This window comes from Lagopus leucura, unplaced genomic scaffold (assembly GCF_019238085.1).
Source record: "Lagopus leucura isolate 7727_CA_CO unplaced genomic scaffold, USGS_WTPT01 Super-Scaffold_100159, whole genome shotgun sequence".
In the NCBI taxonomy this organism is placed as follows: domain Eukaryota; kingdom Metazoa; phylum Chordata; class Aves; order Galliformes; family Phasianidae; genus Lagopus; species Lagopus leucura.
Window position 1 is genome coordinate 26,400,022 of NW_024962335.1, and position 20,938 is coordinate 26,420,959.

The 20,938-nt window shown below is 36.8% G+C and overlaps 1 protein-coding gene across 19 annotated transcripts in view; it reads left to right on the top strand.

Annotated features, from left to right (window-relative positions):
- Nucleotides 1–20,938, top strand: part of PLEKHA5 (pleckstrin homology domain containing A5) — a 167,460-nt gene that overhangs the window by 111,427 nt on the left and 35,095 nt on the right. For 11 of the 19 annotated variants that reach the window (XM_042889503.1, XM_042889519.1, XM_042889521.1 and 8 more), the window contains 7 exons: nt 1,129–1,229; nt 2,172–2,287; nt 9,256–9,723; nt 13,711–14,179; nt 15,686–15,769; nt 18,067–18,186; nt 18,864–18,917. In XM_042889503.1, the coding sequence (XP_042745437.1) occupies nt 1,129–1,229; nt 2,172–2,287; nt 9,256–9,723; nt 13,711–14,179; nt 15,686–15,769; nt 18,067–18,186; nt 18,864–18,917 (1,412 nt within the window). The remainder of the gene's footprint in view (nt 1–1,128; nt 1,230–2,171; nt 2,288–9,255; nt 9,724–13,710; nt 14,180–15,685; nt 15,770–18,066; nt 18,187–18,863; nt 18,918–20,938) is intronic. The other 8 variants (XM_042889515.1, XM_042889520.1, XM_042889516.1 and 5 more) reach the window with 1 other exon arrangement.

Here is a 20,938-nt window from a genome sequence, read left to right on the forward strand (position 1 = left end):
CTCCTGCCACCAAATTAGAGGCTAAGTTTCCTTCTCCTTTTCAGTTTTGAAGTCTTACACAGTTAAGCACTGATCCACAGGAAAAACCTCCAGGTGAAGCTATTCATGGTGTTTTCTATGAGACAGATCATGTCTTTAAACTTCTGCAGAATTGGCACTTTCAAGAGTTTTCTTATACTTGTCCATCTTGGAGGAAGATGTCAGAAGTGGCCATATTCAGATGGCTTAGATTGATTTCATTGTGCTGAGCAGTCTTTTTGGGCCACACACCTACAAGATCATACAAACCTGTATAGATAGCTGCATAACAAATGGATCTGGTTTTGGGATTCTCCAATGTGTTTTCTTCCAAAATCAGAGAATCACCCAGGTTGGAAAAGACCTCCAAGATCATCTAGTCCAACCATTCACCTACCACCAATATTTCCCCACAAAACCATGTTCCTTAGTACCACATCCAAATGTTTCTTGAACACCTGCAGGGACGGTAACTCAACATCCTCCCTGGGCAGCCCTTTACAGCGCCTGACCACTCTTTTGGAAAATATGTTTTTCCTTATATCCAACCTGAATCTCCCCTGGCTCAAGTTGAGGCCATTCCATCTCATCCTACTGCTAGTTACATGGGAGAAGAGGCCAATTCCCACCTCACAGCAGTGTCCTTTTAGGTAGTTACAGAGAGCAATAACGTCTCCCCTGAGCCTCCTCTTCTCCAGACTGAACAGTCCCAGTTCCCCCAGCCATTCCCACTAAGACCTGTGCTCCAGACCATTCACCAACTTCATTGCCCTTCTCTGGACACACTCCAGGGGCTCAATATCATTCTTGTAGTGAGAGGCACAAAACTGAACGTAGTACTTGAGGTGTGGCCTCAGCAAGACTGAGTACAGAGGTACAATTATCCCCCTGCTCCTCCTGGCTGGCTACATCCTGCCTTCTGATACAAGCCAGGATGCTGTTGGCCTTGTTGGCTTCGTGGGCACACTGCTGGCTCACGTTCAGCTGAGCCAGAAAGCTTCTTGTTACTGGCCATGTGTTGTTAAATAGAGATTTTCATTTGAGTGTTTGAGTTGGAGTATTATGCATCAAAATACTTTGTTTCTCTAATCAAAGAGTATTTATTCACAGATGAGAAAGAAGAAGGAATACTAGGTAGTATACTTCTACCTAGTTTTCAGATATCTGTGCTTTCTCCTGAGGACCATATTAACCGGAAATATGCCTTTAAAGTAAGAAAATCAATTTTTTGTTTTATTTTATGTCTGAGAACACAATAACCTAATGATCAGAACTCATTTTACTGAGTTGCTATGCAAAAAAAAAAAAAAAAAAAGAGTATTTACGAACAGCTTCTGAGATTGTATTTTACATAATATGGTAGCAGAGGATTCACATTTTTAGTCTGATTTAAATACAGACATGGTTACTGGAGTATGAAAATGGATAAATATCACGTGTTACTAGTAATTTATTTTTAGTTCATTGCTCTTAAATGCTGTAGGGTGTTTTAGAAATGCAAACTGCATCCACAGCTAAACTTACCCACAAATGAAAAGTTTTGTAGTTATTTAGATACAGTGTATCTTTATATATAAATAAAAATAATGTTTTATTATTAATTAAATCACAAATATGAATCACTTTTAGGAGTGTTTCACAGCTAATCTTTAATTATTATATAAATCACTTACTAAGTATTCTCTCTTGGCTTTTTTTGTGTTTTATGAGCTCCTTTTGGTTCTTCATTTGGCCTGCTAAGCAGCACATCTTTTATTTAATGTGGTGAGTATAAACTAAAATTTACTGTATCATCAAGATGGCAAAAGAATCTATACCAAAGTCTTATTTACATTAATTGACTATATTAATTTACATTAATGAGTAATTGAGATTGTTTTTAACAGAACAAATAATTGTAAGGGTCTTTTATCAGATGCGTTAATGAAGAAACAGCTATGACTGAATATTGTAGACCATTATTTGGAAAATACAAATACAATGAAGCAGAAACATAACACTGAAATATTTCTTCAGATATTTTTTCTGACAATATAATTTTCAGAAATTTTATTATAAAAGAAACTACAGTATTTATATAGTAAAATAATTTGCCTCTTTTCTTTTACAGAATCTTATATTTTTATTGCAATGACCATGTCATTTCCAATCAGGCAGCTCATCCAAACATGAGGACATATTATTTCTGCACAGATACAGGAAAGGAAATGGAGTTGTGGATGAAAGCCATGACAGATGCAGCACTTGTGCAGACAGAGCCAGTGAAAAGGTAATGTAGATTCATAAAACAGAGGAATTGTATACCTTTTTCTCCTGTTTAATTTGACTTATTTAAATGAAGAGACTGCCTTAAAATAGAGCTTAAAATATAACATAAATCATCTGAGGTGATTACTCTTTCTGTCAAAGAATTCCTACTAATTTAACAATATTGGATAAAATTTTGCAGATTTGTTATGAATACAGATGCCTTGAGTGTAAGAGGCCAGAGGAGGAAAAAACTGACAAGTTCTTTTAGCCTATGGCATCAGAGAAAGCACCATTAATGGCAAGTGCTGTGTGCAGGCATCTTTGATTTACTGTGCCCTTCTCACTGAAGAACAATAGAGTCATCACAGAATGCTTGGTTTGAAAAGGCCCTCAAAGATCATCTAGTTTCAACCCCCCCTGCTATGTGCAGGGTCGCCAACCACCAGGCTGCCCAGAGCCACATCCAGCCTGGCCTTGAATGCCAGGGATGGGGATTTTCAGGGATGGGGCATCCACAACCTCCTCAACCTCCTTGGGCAACCTGTTCCACTGCGTCACCACCTTCTGTGTGAAAAACTTCCTGCTGATATCTAACTTAAACCTCCCCTGTCTCATTTTAAAACCATTCCCCCTTGTCTTATCACAATCCACCCATGTAAACAGTCATACCCCCTCTTGTTTATTTATACACTCCCTTCAAGTACTGGAAGGCCACAATGAGGTTTCCCCAGAGTCTTCTCTTCTATAATATCTTAACTGGTGGTAGTCTTTGTCTTATATGTGTCTTAAGTACGAAATTCACAGTTGTAGCTTCTGTCAAATGAAACAGTTCCACTGATGGGTCTGCATGTTCCTGTTCATCATGCTGTTATTAAAATTATACTTACCTATTCAGGAGACTTATCTTTTATATGTCCATGTGCTGATAACAAAAAGTGAGTCATCACTGGAAGCCAGGCATTCTCAGAAACTGAGTATTGCCTGCTGCTATCTGCCCAGTAAAAATTGTTTTCTCTCTCATTGTGATCCCTTGGGCCAGCTTCGTGACATCTGTAATGGAAACTTCATCAGTAGAAAATTTAAAAGCTCCTTGTTATTGATGGCACAGAAATTGTTGCTGATGGCTGCTCTCACATGATTTACTTCTGCACTCCCTTAGGTCCCTCTATGCTGGAGCTGAATGAGTGACAGCAATCCTGAGAAATCTTAAGTATAAAAATAAATAAAAACCCATAAACATAGGTACCAAATAAAGAGAAGGTTACAATTTCTATCTGAGCACATTACATCTGTCAAAATAGATGCAGTCTTTCTAAATTTTGCCTCAATTTTGTAAGTTGTTGCCATTAACTTGTCGTGCCATTTCTGCATTCTGTATTCTGATATGGTACCGGTAGAAGCATGAAATGGAAAACAGAATGATTAGACACTTGTAATCTTAGATGTTGTAGTGTTTTGTGAGCTTCTCAGTCAAATGTACTGGAACTTTTACTCACATCAATCTGTGGGACATTCAGGCAGTTAAAATAAACAGGGAACACTTCCAAATTGGCACCTATGAAGTGTTTTAGTGACAAATCTTAATCATCAGTCTGAAACCTTAGCTGTCTAATATCTTTTAAGTAAATAAATAGTATATGAAGTATTTCATTCTTAGCATTGGACAGCATAGTGTAATAGATTAACAGAAAAAACATTGTTCTCCACACTTTGGAAAAAGCACACCAGTCTGTCAGCTATAATGTCTATTTTCCATAAAATACAGAAGATAAAACATCTCAGCTTGTAGAAATGAGGAGTGGTAAGGTTCAATTACAATAATTACATCTATCTTATTATGTAAGATTTCATACTGTACATAAACATGTTTTGTGCCCTGTAACCCACCATTTGTTTGGATGATGTGGCAGAAAAGATAAGCAGAGAGGCATAAGAGTATAAACAGGTTGATGCTTTTTTTGATGGTAACATTTTTACCTTTTAAGTTCCTGATTGAGAATTTTTTGAAAGCCATTGCACTTAAAATAATGAACATATCGTATGACAAAATATCTCATTTAACTTAGTCAATAATAAATTAAATTTAAAACTCAATGTTGCCTTGCATTATAAGTGTATTGCAGATAGCTGGTGATAGCTTACAGAAAAATGGGTAAACCAAATTAGACCCACTTCACTTCAAACAAAAATCTTATCCTGAATATGTAAACACTGTAGGAAGAGTAATATTGATATGTGCCACTCTGAAACTTTCTGAACTAATGAAAGGACCTTCATTTGGTTGGTGCAGTACGACAAGACTGAATATTTGAATGCATATCTTTACAGTAAAAGAAAAAAAATTGGAAAAAATATTCTGACAGAACCTCCTTAATAAGTGTCTTCATAGTCTCTCATGCGATAGCCAATGTTGTACAAAGCATGTTTAGCAAATTAAAATGTACTAACAAGGGCTATACAGTATGATTTGTGATATTTGTTTTAACATGAGGAACAAATGAAATTAAAATGTTGCTGTAAACATTCACTCTTTTATTCGATTTATTGCTGTAGCTGTACCGTCACGCTTGCTGCCTCAAAGCCTATCAAGACACGCAGTAAGCTTGCCCTCAACAGTTGGTCCAGCTTCACGAGATAGTCATTCTTTCTAGGTTGTGGTTCCGTGATTGCTTTAGTATGACTGATGTGCAGCCCATGGCAGTTAAGGACATTTCAGCTTCCCTAAATGTTTGGTCATGCTCCTATCCCCTTCTTACAGCTGCAGTGCCTATTCCAACACTGATGTCTGCCCGTTTCAAATGTGTGCCCGTTTCAAATGCTTGAGAGTGTACAGGCAAACAGTGGGGATTCCCAGTATAGCTAAGCTTATCTATTGCTTTTCATCCAGCTACATGCTCCTGCTATCTGCCTTGTGTTGCTTCAGTTGCTTATCTTAGTCCTTGGTGAATCACAGTGGCACACGCTGAAATAGTAGAAAAACACTTGACAGCAAAATCAGTAGTTTCCTGCCTGGTTATCTAGATGAATGGGCTTACAGACAGACAAAACAAGTGTTAGAAACAGGAAAAGCAAGTCTGTAACACTACCCTGTTGTTTTAACTCAGGCAAAACAAAACAAAAGAAAACAAAACAAAAACCAAGAAATTTGATCTCTTTGAAAGGTTTGTTATACTTCAAGACCATTGAAGTCCCTAAAATTTTCATGTCTGTTAACTATAAAAAGGAAAAAAATCTCCCAGACATCTGTTTTCTAAAGAGTCCACCTTTTAGCTATCAGGCCAGTTCTTAAAATGGACCATCTAGCAGGATGTGATCTTATACCCAGAAGAAATACTTCCCTGTAAGAATCTGTTAAGAATTAGTGTGGTATTACCTCATTCTTAAGTAACCTAGAGTTTGGCATGCACATGGATTTAAGAATGAATTATTTGAGTTGAATCAAAAATTCAGCCAATGCCTTTGGCTCTCCATTCTGTCTTTTCTAGAAGTTGTAGTGTGAGACTGAGCACAGTTTTCCAACAGACTAAGTTGCTTATGATACCATGTCTGGAGAAACTTACTCTGTAACCCAACTGAGCCACTTTTCTGTTCTTGTTAATATAGATTGCCCAGTAATAAATCAAAGTTTTAACAGTATAGTTCTTTTAATCTAGAAATTAAGGGACTTCCTTACTTACAGTACTCTTGTAGTACCATCCCAATAGTCAGGTTTAAATAACTAGAGAGCTGGAATATGTCTTGATTTTTATTTTTTTTTTTGAGCACGAGAGTTCCTTAGAGAGAAAAAAAGATAAAACAGATATTTGAAACGTTTGTTTGGGTTATTATTTTTGTCAGATTTTCCATCAGATATTCTCTTACTTTCCAAATATAATGAACCATATAATACAGAAATGGGAGGTGAGAAAAATAGAATAATTTCTTTTAGAACTGATCAGCAGCTTGAAGTAGAAGAGCTCCCTTCTGATGTATAATTGCAGGAAAGGACAAATAGTAATTACTCCTATTGACTTAATTATAATTACTCCTTTCTGAATGTTTTTGTTTTTATTTTACCTACATAGTAAATTCAGATTTTATAACATACTGAGGAACTCATCAAAATCATAACAAGAAATACTGTAATGATCAAGGAACTGCCTAAGCTCATCACTCCAAATATGATCTCAAATAACCTGTCTGGATTAGCAAAACATTGTACTCATTCTTTGTCATATCACTGCGGACCGCAGTCAAGTTGTGTCTGTAGTACTGATTGCTTGCTTGTGTTTGCGGATGTTAATATCCATCCATATATCCACTAGCCCACTCTATCCCAAATGCTTATTTCTCTATGCTCCATCATTTGAGCATGATTTTCCTCCACTCTCACTGTTAACTGTGTGTGCTAGAGCCATTGTATCTTCCTCTTGAGCGCTGCACCGTGTACTGAGAGAAGATTTTTCTCTTCTCCTGTAGTTACTCTCCCTGAACAGCATAAGCTAAGCTGCCAAAAAAACACTTGTTAGCATAACAACATCCACAGCGGGGGCTTACTGACAGTGCTGGGTTTGAAAAACGACTCTCTTTTCAAATGCCTCTAGCTGGCTTTGGGCCATCCTCATGTTTGGCTGATAATTGACTACATAACCCCCTCATCTGTTTTAGGATTTTGCATTTGTTTATAATATTTGCTTATAAAAGCTGAAAATAGTATTTTTCCTCATACAACCGTTCCCTACATATTATTTGTTTTATAGTAGAAATCAATAAATTGTATACAGTATGAAACTGTACTTGATATGTATTTGATGCTCATTCTCTTTTGCCTCTTCCATCCTCAAAACATATCCCACAAGCCTTGCTGAAAACCTTTGAGAGCTGCATACAAACATGGAGACAAATAAATATGGATTTCTATTTCTGACATTTGCATAAATATGAATTTCTATTTCTTTGCGTACTAGTTTCTGATGTTTCTTTTTTGGTTGCAACAACTGCTATTGAAAGAGGTCTCTTGCTCACGCTATGTTGTCTGATCTGATGCACAGAGTTAAAGGCAAGCCCCAAAGTCTATTTTTATCAATTTGAATGTCACACCATGAGAAGGATCATCAGAAAGAATGTCAAAATTGAAGTACTTACCTCTGCTGCGTATAACCATAGCAACAAGTGATAGGAAAAAAATGTTGTGATTTTTTTCTTTTTTTCCAATTAGCATCTCCAGCATGATAATGTGAATAGAACACCATGCTAAGGCTTGGTTTTTGGGGGCGTGTCCTCCCCTTCTATGTAGAAACTGGTTGTACATTAAGATTTCTCTACAGTCTATCACTGGCAGAAATTTTAGCATTTACTGTGTATTTCACACAAACTCGAATACAAGGTGCAGCAGACATTGATGTCCTGCTGTTGTTTGAAGTGGTGTACTTATAAGTTCTTGATCCCCTTCACATCACTGAGTATTCATAGCAAGAGAGACTCAATGTGGCTCTGGGCAGCCTGGTTTAGCAGTTGGTGACCCTGCCCAGAGCAGGGGGGTTGAAACTAGATGATCTTTAAGATCTTTAAGAGCCTCTCCAACCCAAGCCATTCTGTGATGATTCTATCATAGTCTGATAATGGAAGGTGCTTATAAATTAAACAGTCAGCTTTATTAATTGTGGATAATGTTTTATAAGGACATTACAGTCTTCTGTCCTTTATATATTTACTGCAGTTGGGAATTGGGAATTCATGGCTTAAACAACATGCCAAGGAGGTGTAGACTTGTTATACATTTTGGCCTCATGTTCAAGTCTGGGTAAGCAAAAATGCTTACTGTTGTGAGTGTAGTTACTTAGAAGCAGATCACTTTTCATAGTGGTCTTGTGCTCTTGGGCATTTATATACATGATGGTCTTTCTACACACAGATCAGGTGCTTGAACAGGACCCAACTGAAAAGGTGAATAATGTTTTCTCCCCAGAAGGATGCAAAAAGTTTGGAAAAATTAACATCATAAAATGAAATGTTATTCTTTGAATGTTTGGTTTTATAAAGAGATGTAATCTTAAAACAAATACTTCCTTCCATTCCCAAAAATGTTGACCAAAAAGTTTCAGCTTTTTTTGTTCTTTTTTTTTCTAGTACATCACACTAAAAAATGTCACTGTCTGAGCTGGATGTTCAGATAATGTCCAGGGATGAAAAAGATACAGCTTCTTGACATTCTGAAATTTTAAAAGGAAAATGGTTAATTGAACCATATACATTCTTTACTTGTATAAGTACTCCAAAGCAGTAAAAATATCATTATTTTTGTGGTATGGTTTCCTCAGTCAGCAGCTATCTTCCCTTCTAAACTTAGGGAAGCCACAGTTATTTCATAAAATGTATGATGTCTGAAGAGATGGCATACCAGAGAAACCTAATTCATGCCAGGGACCATGAACAATTGTTTTCTTAAATGGATCTTGTTATATGTTAAATCCAGCAGTATCGTGAATTATAAGCTATTCAGCAGTGTAGTCTGCTACCATTTTTAAAGATAGCTTTAAAAATAGTATGAATTTCAGGCTGTCGATTTCTGGAAGCCTTGGCTTTTGGAAAACTACTGATTACTTTCACTGTTTAAATGTCCAGCCCTCTGGGAACCAAACCTCTGCTTTTTCAGAGTCTGGCTTTTTGCTCTTGTTCAGTGCACATTTTATCAGGGGGATTAATTTGAAGCTGTCTTTTAAAAAAAATTGCCCTAACTTACAAATATTTGTATTCAAAATAGTAAAGAAAGAGAAGCATCGAGGGTGAGGGGGGAAAAAAGAGAGAGAGAGAAAAAGAAAGAAGCTGTCATTGATAATTGAGAAAATACATCCTGGATTTTTATCTCAAATATAGTAGTTTAAAATATCTGGACAGTGATCACTGAAATTACCCTGATAAACAGGAAGGAGATTCACTTTTTTTTCTTATTATTATTAAAAATGAATGTTTTCTTGATGTTACAGCTTGTTGTATATTCCTTTCTAGAGTTGAGAGGTTCACCACTGAAAATACACCACCTCGAGAGGCCAATAATATTTCAAACCATCGGGTGCTAATTAAGCCAGAGGCACAAAATAACCAGAAAAACAGAGAAGTGAACAAAAATGAAGAGAAGAAGGCTTTGGAAGCTGAAAAATATGGATTCCAGAAAGTTGGGCAAGATAAACCATTAACAAAAATTAACAGTGTGAAGCTAAATCCTTTGGGATCAGAATACAGGACACTACCCATAACCGCAGTTCAGGCTGGACACTTCAGACCAGTTCATTTAAATGGAGCTGAGAATAAAGCTGTTGGTGTTGTCCTGGCAGATACTGGAGATGGAGGTCAGCACAATGCAATTCAGTCACATATGGAGTCTGAACGAGTTATGCAGAGAACTAATTCAATGCTGCAGTTGGAACAGTGGATTAAAATACAGAGAGGAAAAGGGCAAGAGGAGGAAGCAAGAGGGTAAGTGCTATGTAATTTTTTTTTTTTTAACTAGACTTGCTACCAAATAGTCCTGTATCCAGGCTACTTGCTTTATTCTTCCATCCATATTATTTAAATATTCTTATAGAGAACAATATTACATATTATGCATTGTTGACTACAAAAAAAAAAAAGCCTGGATTCCTACTCAGAACAGATTTAAAGTTCACCTTTTATTAACACTGAATGATTATTAATTAGCTATTAATAAATGGTCAGAAAACCCTTTGGGGTGTGAGAAATAGCTCTGTCCTAGCAGAATGATATCAATCATAAGAATTATTTTTCCTTCTTAGAATCTATTGATGTAAGTGCCCTGTTCCTTTGTGTTTTTTATGTTCAAATTCTTCTAGCGATATTTATCTAAAATGCTTCCAAAATATTCCAGTCAGTTTTCAAACTTAAACAAACTATAATAAAGAGAGAGATAGAAGCTTTACCTAAGAGTAAGTCAGAGTAATCTAACTAACTTGATGCTCATAGCTTATTTTTCTTGTGAAAATAAACATCTCCCAGTTCTAATATTGAGCTCCTGTGCATATTCTCAAAGCTTTGAAATTGCGTGTAAATGATTGACAATATTAAATCTTGTGCTGATAGCTATTTCTCTTTCTGGCACTGCTTCCAGGCTGCCCTACAGACAAGCTGTTCTAGCAGTAAAATATTTGAAAAATAGTAATGAATATTACATAAGATTAGAAGTAATGGGGTGATATTTGGGGAGATGTTTTGAAGAGCTGAAAGTTAGGAACTTCACCTATAGATACATAGCAGAGCTTATGATAAAACCAAATTCAGAAGATCTGTTTTCCTAAAATGTGGAATTATAGTTGGAGACTTCCTAAGTTTTTGCAAAACAGCAAAAATTTGCACTAGTTTGTCTTACACATGCCAAAACTGGTTAAAAACTTCCTCACTGCCTTTACTTTTTCATTAAATATAATTAGGAATAGTTAATGTGTTTTTTCATGAAGTACTCATTGTAAGTAGTTTGCTCAAGTTTGAATCTGCACTACAGAGAGTGAGTTGCACAACCTGACATTTATTTTATTGTGTATGCTTGCATAATGAGAACTGAGAAAATTCCTTGTTGCAATTAAATTTTTTAAATTGCACGGTGAAACTTGCATCCAAACGGTAGAAATTTGAAGAACTGTGCCCCTTTTTTGATTGTGAGCAAGCACGGAACCCTAAAACTGATTTATTGCAGTGGGAAGAACCACTAAGAATATTCTCTAATTCACAGTATTTTGTTCTTGATAATAGAGACACTTGTTGCTTTAAGAGGGGCACTGATGACACAAGCAGACTTTGAATTGCAACTCGGCAGAAAGCTGACAAGCTTTAACAAGTCAGCTCCTTGAAAGGGTAGATAATAGCAGGACAAGGGGAAATGGTTTTAAGTTGAAGGAGGGAAGATTTAGGTTGGATGTCAGGAGGAAGTTCTTTACAGAGAGAGTGGTGAGGTGCTGGAACAGGCTGCCCAGAGAGGCTGTGGATGCCCCATCCCTGGAGGTGTTCAAGGCCATGTTGAATGGAGCCCTGGGCAGCCTGGTCTACCATTAAATGTAGAGGTTGGCAGGCTTGCCTGCAGCATGGAGGCTAGAGCTAAAGATCCTTGAGGTCCCTTCCTACCCAAGCCATTTTGTTTTCTGTGAAGCAGAAAAAGAATATTTTGCTGTCCTTTTTGCTTCTGCGTGGAAGCAGTTTTAAGTAACCACCAGAATTTCTAATGTGTAGTGATGCCACTAAAATGTGTGGAGTTTTTTGGTTTGTTTGTTTGTTCGTTCAGATTGCCAGATTCTGGCTGGAGACCGAGAGTCTAAGTAGAACTGAAGTTCATGGCTGAGAATAGAGAGAAGCTCCAGTTTATGTTACAGTTCAGGACAAGGGTCTGGTTAGCTGTGGTAAGACCTTTCTCAAATGTTTAAAACACAGAGGAACAGTCGCCTGGTACCAAGTGCATTGCTGAGATGCTGCTTGCCCAGGGTGGGACCTCTGTCTCCCCACCGTGCCCTAAGCAGTAAGTGCCTGCTGCTCAGCGCCAGCTGTTCATTGTTGCTTTGTCATCCTTTGCTTGGTTCCCACATAAAGCTTGAATATTCTAGGCCAGTTGGTATTTTCATTCCTTAGGATAAAGGAATGTTTTGAGTTTTGATCAGAAGGTATTGATAAGTGTGAATACTGAGCCTCCAAAACTGCAGCAGCAGTCTCTTTCTCACATGGCCCAGCTCGCACACCAGAGCGAGTAGTGCTGCCCAGCATCTCTGAGGGTGTTCTTACTGAATCTGTGAACCCATATGGAAAACTTTTCTTCTAATGGGAACACTAGTAGGAAGCTATTTATGACAGCAGGAGTTTGCAACCTTGCAGGCTGTATGACTGCTTAATTGCCTGTGGCAGTCCTTTTACATGCAAAGCATTACCAGGCTGAAGCACTGTCCAGAGTTGTTTTTTGGGTTTGACTGGAAGGGCATTTATATGTAAGTATCAACAGGACATCGGTGGATCAATTCTATAAGTGATGGATGCGTTATCTCCCTAAATGTTCTAAAACATAAGTAGTATGCAGACTTCAGATTTCTGTCTTTTCATATTAAGATCTTCACGCAGCTCTTGTTCACAGTGAGATATTTAAAAGAGCCAGCAGGATTATAGCATCCATTCAATTAATAAAATAGATGGGGAGCTTTAGTGAAAGAGGTTTATGTAGCTACTGGCTGCCTTCATGACAATATCAGACTTTACCATACTCATTTGTGAATAACTAAAACAATACTGTGAAAGTTAGAAGAGGGACCCAAAAATGTCTCCGTTGTTGTTTTTCTAATATGGAGATGGAGAAAAGCCCTTACCATTGATTATATATTGTATAAAGAAATGTAGAGTCACGTAGGCAGATTTTGCAGCAAGAGAACAAGATTAACAGTCATTTTCTGTGAGAATAAAAAGCTATCCAATCTATGAAATGGGGATAGTAGTTTCTTAACTCTTGGAAAGATTCAGAATCTGCCATAGACTTTGTACTGTAAACCTATTTACCACAGTTTTCATCTCCAAAATGATACAAGGGATTATAAATATTCAGCTGTATTCAGTGAAAAGTGTTTTGTTTTTTTTTACCATCATCAATTTCCTTAATCATTATTTCATAAGCATCTAATACCCACAATGCTTCACCATTTACTATACATCATTTCTTTAAAGTGTTTGTGGCACCAAAGCTGCTCTGAGCTGACTTCAGGCTCTGGTGCTTTCAGGTTCCACGGTTTCTATTTGAGTTGGGCTTGCTGAGGCGTAGCTGGAAGCTGCTGCCCTCCGATGGCTGTATCGTGTTCAGCTTGAGATAGATTTTGTCTTTGGGCCAGCATCACTCACAGATGTGATCAGAAGCAAATGACTTTAAGTGGTGCACATCAGAATTTTAGATAAAGGCTGAATGAACTGATATTTATGACCTCAGTTTTGACCTCTGTCAATAATTGCTATTTTTCCTTAACCTGCTGTTACAAATGCACGCTGTTTTTTCATAACTGCTTAATTCTTTCTCAGAGATGTAACAGGAGACTTTTTCACTTTTCAAAAAGAGAGCATTTAAGAAGAACTCATGTTTGGAACAGTATAGAAATTCTAAGCTTAAAAAACTTGGTCGTGTCTAGCATGTAGACCAGATTTGATCTACAGTCGACATTACTAGATGGTTAAACTGGTGAAAAGATGAAATTAGGATTAAATTGTCAGACAGTTAATCTGAAATAAGATTTCAGCTGCTACGGTTCTGAAAAATGTTGATATCATCTGCAGTATCATCTTAATATTTTGCATTTTGTTTTAAATGACGGTTCCCAAAAATGATAAGAGCTGGCAGGATAAACCTGATCAGTATTGAGTAACTTTTTATTGCCATGATTTTAACATAAACTAATATAATGTACTGATATACTAACTAATATATTTGTGTTTCAGTATAATCTCATATCAGACACTACCGAGAAACATGCCAAGCCATCGACCTCAAGCTTTACCCCGGTACCCAGAAGGCTACAGAACTCTGCCCCGAAACAGCAAAGCAAGGCCAGAGAGCCTCTGCAGCATGACGCCATCAGCTTATGACAGAGCCATAGGACCCGTGACAGCTGAAGAAAAACGAAGGTCAATGCGTGATGACACAATGTGGCAGCTCTACGAGTGGCAGCAACGTCAGTTTTACAATAAGCAAACAACTCTTACTAGGCACAGTACTTTAAGTAGCCCAAAAACGATGATCAATATTTCTGATCAGACCATGCATTCAATTCCCACCTCGCCTTCTCATGGTTCAATAGCAGGTTTCCAAGGGTATTCCCCACAGCGGACCTACAGATCAGAAGTGTCTTCACCAGTGCAAAGAGGAGATGTAACTATTGATCGGAGACACAGAGCACATCATACTAAGGTACAATACATGCTCTTACAGTTAAAAAACTTATTTGCAGGGGTTTTTTTTATAAAGTATGCCATTACTGTTGTCTCTCTATTTTTTCTCGACTGTCCTATCTTTTATTGAAATGGGGATTAAATGGCACTGCTGCCTTCATGGAGAAAATCTTGATTTAAAAAAGCATTTAAAATCTATAGGTTGTAAAAGATATTGTAATATGTTGCAGAAAAACATGTGGTCCTAATATTGCTGTTCATGAGATTACATTTTTCTAAAATAGAATAGTTTGCTCTATGAGTGGAAAACATTCTCCCTTCTAGCTTTTCTAGCTGAACTCCAAGAGAACTGAAAGTCCTGCATTTCTTTCCACGTATTACTGTCTGTTTTTCAACCACAATTTTGGCTGCCTTGGGTTCCAACAGAAAACTGAGGGTAGACATTTCTTTGGATGCTTGGAGTTATTAGGGTGATCAATAAAGAAAACTGGAGTCTGCATAAAACTTTAGTATGTGACTAGCATAAAGTCAAACATCATCATCAGTGAAAGAGAGGCTAAAAATTTTAAACCGGAGTGCCAAGGAAGTATGTAAAATCAGTATATAGTTTCCTAGAGTTGACTGTGTAAAATACTCCTGAAGCCTTTTGCTAAATCATTAGCTCAGATGTCCTTATGATTTAGGTCCCTATCAACAAAGAAGTATTTTTGTTTTGGCAAAAAGTTTCAATTGCACTGAAAATCTAATAATTCACCCAAATCTGAGAAGTATTACTAAGATCGGTGCTGCAGAGCGTGTGCTTCTATAATATTTCAGCCATGTTTTGCTTTCAGGTATTTTTCCATCTGTAATACTTTGTGCTACTAATTAGTTTCATGTTCAGTGTCTTCTATACAAGACTCCCATTTCCCTTCAGTTTTTCATGCCATTCAGTCTGTACTTAGAATCATAGAATCATAGAATGGCCTGGGTTGAAAAGGTCCATAATGATCATCTAGTTTCAACCCCCCTGCTATGTGCTGGTTCTCCAGCCACTATACCAGGCTGCCCAGAGCCACATCCAGCCTACTTTAGTTACACAGCTAACCATTCCTATGAACTTAAAAACACAAACGTGTGTTTTACGTGATAGATGGTTAGGAAACTGGCTGTTTAAAATCAATAGAGTAAACCTGAGCCTTAAATCATCTGATCTACATAAAGATCTTAGAAATTTTGAACAACTTTCAAAATAGTTGATAGTTGATAGATAGGTGAGAACTAAAATTGTTCTTTACTTAATATCAGTATATAAGAAAGAACTATTAATTATATGAACAATGAAATCTGGGATATTTCTGAAATTCAGAGGTAGCCTACTCAAGTGTCAAAAATGGTAGTCAGGAGAGAACATGACTGGCCAAAGCTTCCCAAAAATGCAGCAGATTTGTTGTGAGAATTAAGTTGGCTAGACTTTTTTTAGCACATAATAGCTGTTGAGATTTTAGGTAACCATGGATCACGCTGCAATTTTGTTTTTGTACAGCATGTCTATATGCCTGACAGAAGGTCAATGCCAGCAGTTCTAAGTTTACAGCCTGTTTCTCCTCAGAGTCTCCAAGGCAAAACAGTGAGTTGTATTTTTTATTTGGTACATCTTATTTATTTATTTATAAGAATAATACTTTAAGTATAAAGAGGCAATGCTGAAGTCTTCGTCTGTTCAAAGCTTGCATTAAATATAACCTTTATTTTAATTAGTTTTTTAAAGCTATTAAAAAGGTGGTTAAATTGAATTCTGAGAATATTCTACTCAGTGAGCCCAGATTTTCTTTCTGAAAGAAGGATTTTTTTTTAATTGTCTGTGATACATTCCATCTCTTCCCAGAGATTTCTGTTTCATAGAATATTTCTTCCTCCAATACTTACTAAGAAAATCCTAGAAATAAAGTTTTCCTTTTTTGAACATCTTAAGGATGCCGAGACTGCTGTTTCTTGCACTTCCCAGCATGAATCCCTGGCATCTTCAACAGCATAGGGCAGCTGGTGCTTTACCTCCATGCCTTATTTCTCGCAGACACTTCTTTGGGTTCCTGGCCCCATCAGCTCTCCTGGGCTTGCTGGAGCTTGGCTGATGAGCGGGGTAGGGGGCAAGGAGGTCCAAGCTTCTGCCTGTACAAACCAGAAGTGCTGCCCACAGCACATGCATAACAGAGGCCAGAATTAGGAAACCTGCAGGTAGCTCTTTAAACAAATGCTTGAATTTTGTTTGTTTCAGGAGTGCCAAGTGTTATACCAAAAGCACAGCTCTGGCATCAATGACAAAATTGTTTGCAATGCTATACAAGTCTAGCACTCCTCTATAGAAAAAGAAAATGTTTGCAAAAGTATTTAAATACTGTCAGTAAGTTTATTGTTAATGCACTAAAACTGTGCTATTGCAAGCCGTATCAAGAAAAGGTTTGATCTGAAAATAAATTGATTTGTTTTTCCTTTTCTTCAAAGATGCTACTTCCCATTCTATTGTTTCTAAAAATAAAATTTCTTGTGCTTCTCAAAGATGACAGTTTTCAAAGAGCTGAAAGCATTGTTGCATATTCTTGGAGAGAATGTGAAAGCATCTTGTGTAGCAGTCCAGATTCTTATGCTTAGTTTCTGAAATCAAACATCTTAAATCCAGATATTAAAAAAGTAGTAGAAGGATAAGATTGACCATTGGACACCTTGACTTTGGTTCTGGTTTTCCTTCAAAACAAATGGTTTTGACAGCGGAAGCAGTGTGGAAATACCTTGCTCCCCCTTGTGGGTGCTGCGGTACAGGCTCATAACAGTGCCGTGCTTATCCTCAGATATTTTTCTTCTACATTCTAAGAACCCGGTATTTGGTTTTCAGTAACTTAACACTTTGATCTTTGGAGCCTAGTTCTGTACTTCCTTGCTTTGGGAAAATTCTGAGACTGGGGAAGAGAGCAAGCAGGTTTCTGGGGTTGTGGTTTGGATTTTTTTTTAAGCTCCCGGAACATGTAAGTAAATCGAAATGTCGGATGGATGTCTAACTTCTTCTAAGACTTAGTTCTGGAGAAGTGTAAGAAACAGAAGCAAACTGGAACATAACATCTACTTGTGATGTCAAGAGTGTTTTATTTTCTTTGAAGTGTTGCTAATAGAAGTGGCTCTCAGGAATGGCTGAGGTAGCTTTTTCCAAATTGACCTACACCATTCTGTGTAGAATTACCTGAAAAGTACCCATTTGAGTGTGACTTTCTGTTCATGCAACCTTTTAAATATTGTCCTTTATCCCTTTCTGAGGCTGTATTGTACATCTTAGTTACAAAAGTCAGTGCCTCGGACCTGTGGAAGGAAGGAAAACTATTTTTGTCCTGCTTGTGCAGTTTTATTTTGTCAAAAATTTTTGCTCCTGACATGGTCCAGCTATCTCATGGGAATTGTTTTGTTTGTTTTTACTTTTAATCTTAACATAGAAATTTGAAGAATTAAAGTTTTTCAGGGGCACTTTTTATTCTTCTACCAAGCTCAAATGGTTGTCCATACAGATAATGATATCCTAAGGGTTGGAATTATATTCCCGTTCACTGAAGTCAATATCATCAGTTTGATATGCATGCCAAAAAGTTGGAGGGCCACACAGACTTTCTTCTGCAAAATCCCCACTTTTTTGTCCTGCACTCAGAAAGTTGCAATTTTTATGGGATATGCAGTATCAGTTGCTACTCAAGTAGTTAAAACTTTACCCTTTGTTATATATTTGAAAATGGTCAATTTGGAAAAAATGGTATGTCTTTTGTGGTATCTCTATAAAAAGTTATTTTTAGAAAGATATAAGAAGCCTTATTTTATTTCAGTGTTGTTTAGGATACCAATTAACCTTTTTTCTACTCTTTGGCTTCTCACACTGCACTCCCTCAGCCAGAGGAGCTCACGCTGCTGCTAATAAAGCTGAGACGGCAGCAAGCTGAACTGAGTAGTATCCGGGAACACACACTAGCACAGCTCATGCAACTAAAACTTGAGGCCAACAGCCCAAAGGTCAGCTATAAAGCAATGTGTGTCATGTACCATTCTCACTAACTTTTAGTTACTCATTAATCAGTTTGCATTTTACCCATAGTAAAAGATTCTCTGTCTGCTGTGGGTGTAGAATAGAATGTGACTGTGTATATGATGTTCTGTTATTAACCCTTTGAGGTCTTAGCAGATAGCTGTCTGATATTAGCTGAATTTAAACGATGTAGGAATATTTTAAAATATATTCTTGTTTACTTTAAAGTTGCAGGCTTTTAACCGATTGTTATAAGCAAAAATAGCAGTAAAAGATCATGAGATTAATCTATTGTTTATATTGCATCATATCAAATATGATCTTACTGCATTCTGTCAAAAGTATTAGGGCATTTAAAACATATTTACCAAAGGGTTTATAGTTGCTTGTTTAATCAAATATGGTAGACCTTTCATGTGAGCATTCTGTATTTTATGTGTAGAGCCAAAATGTAATGTAGTATTTCGTAGGCCAATTCATGACAAAATTTCATCACTTCTGTTTAGAGATCAAAACTTGTTAATATGTCACAAAAAGGCAGGCAAAGTAACATTATATTTCTGTCTTAAACAGTTCACTGTCTAGTTTACATATTTAAAAACTCTTTTCATGCATTCTGCACCCTTCTGTCCCTTTCCTTTTTCCCTCTAATTGCTGCCTCTAGAATGAGATTCTTTCGCATCACCTTCAAAGGAATGCCATATATTTGGACCATCAGGTGGGATTTGCAGTTTTCTTGTGTGCTTACTTTTCTTAATGCCTTTTTCCTGCTCCTATCAAGCTGGAAATACTTGGGAAGTAGGATTTTCAGTGATTTTCATAAAGTTGCATATTTAATACATGACCATTTTAGGTTGCACAAATTAGCTTAGTTTATTACAGGCTTGACAGAGAATGAAAAAAGTAAACTGAAATTCTACTGAACACAACAGCCATTTTCCAGTTATTTTTTCTATTCTTCATATCCTTCCTTTAATAACACTAACTGTAACATTTTACCAGCATTAACCAAGGTGAAACTGTATTTCCAAGGTCATATGATACATGAGCAGTTTATAAAATCAGAATTCTGATTATTTTACTTTCCAAATTAAGAAGAATTTGATGTTTCTGCAAGACGTAAAATGAAAGGGAGATCAAACATAGAATCATAGAATCATAAAATGGCCTAGGATGAAAAGGACAACAATGATCATCCAGTTTCAACCCCCCTGCTATGTGCAGGGTCTCCAACCAGCAGACCAGGCTGCCCAGAGCCACATCCAGCCTGGCCTTGAATGCCTCCAGGGATGGGGCATCCACAGCCTCCTTGGGCAACCTGTTCCACTGTGTCACCACCCTCTGTGAAAAACTTCCTCCTAATATCTAACCTAAACCTCCCCTGTCTCAGTTTAAAACCATTGCCCCGTGTCACATGTAAGAAGGTTTTAAATCATAGCTTAGCAAATAACTTTTTTTTTAGATTACTCGGTTGCTTCTTAAAGTTTTATATGAGAATAAGATTTGTATAACTTCTGTTAATGTTTGGAGAAGGAATATAATTCAGTCTTCGACAGTGTACTTTATTGTCAAGGGAATAATTGTGATACCAAATTTCTCTTATTATGGCTTTGTTGCATGGTTAAATGGGACTCGTTTGCAAGTTGTATTTGAGAAGTTTTTAAATGTTAAATTTTGAACAGAACATAGAAAGTCACAAGAACTTAAAAGAAATGTAAGCAACTAGATGTCTGCTAGTTAAAAGCATGGAAATCTCTAGAGCTTTTTCCAATATTCTTTCTCCTAATTAAGCTTTTTGCCATTACACTTCAAGTGACTTCATCTTCCTCTGATCTCTTGGAATCAATGTCTAGATAGTGACCAATCCCATTAGATCTGCATTTCTAAACATTTTAACCCTGTTTAAGGAGCACCAGGAGGTCTAAAAGTATGGGAAAACTGTTCTTTCTAATTGCTAAATTTGGCAAATCCAACTCGAATATTCAACACATTCCAATTCATTCAACTCAAATATTTCCAGCTCATGATGTTTTGGAACAAGAAAATAATTCTTTCTTCAAAAATATAATTCATTGCTGAGGAAGAACAACTCGCTGTGAAAATTGAAACTATGTACCGCACTGCTGCCTGATCAGCCAAGCTTGCCAATATAATACACAGGGTAAAGAGAATGGCCTTTGTATAATATGCAAAGCAGTACAAAGGATTTTCTCTTTACTTGTCTCAGATGAAATTTGTGAATGTAATGTGATAAAATGTTATTAATTCAGGGAAGTGCCAAAATCTTATAAACATGTCATCATTGCCTTTACCAAGGATGCAAGAAATTACAGTACTTCTTACAGTAAGAAATCAGTATCAAGTCAAAAATATACTAATCATAAAATCACGAAGAGCAGATTGGAATATTTGTCCTAGTTTCTCATTGGTTTTTCTTCTTTTCCCAGTATTAGTATTACACTCCCATCCACTTGCATTAAATAAATCCTCACGGGAGTGTTTTTGCTTTGGGGCTAGTGTCTCATTTATGTCTCTTTATTGTTTTGTCCATTATCATTTCCCCTTTATGTTGAAAAGAAAAGACCCATGTTTCTCTTAGTCTGGGGCCTTTCCTCCTCATTGTTTGCATCTATAACCAACCTTCATAGTCACTCATTTTGAATTTTAAATGCCCAGTGTACTTAAACGAAACATTTCCGCTCTTGATTTATATTTAATCTCTGAAAATAGAATTAAAAC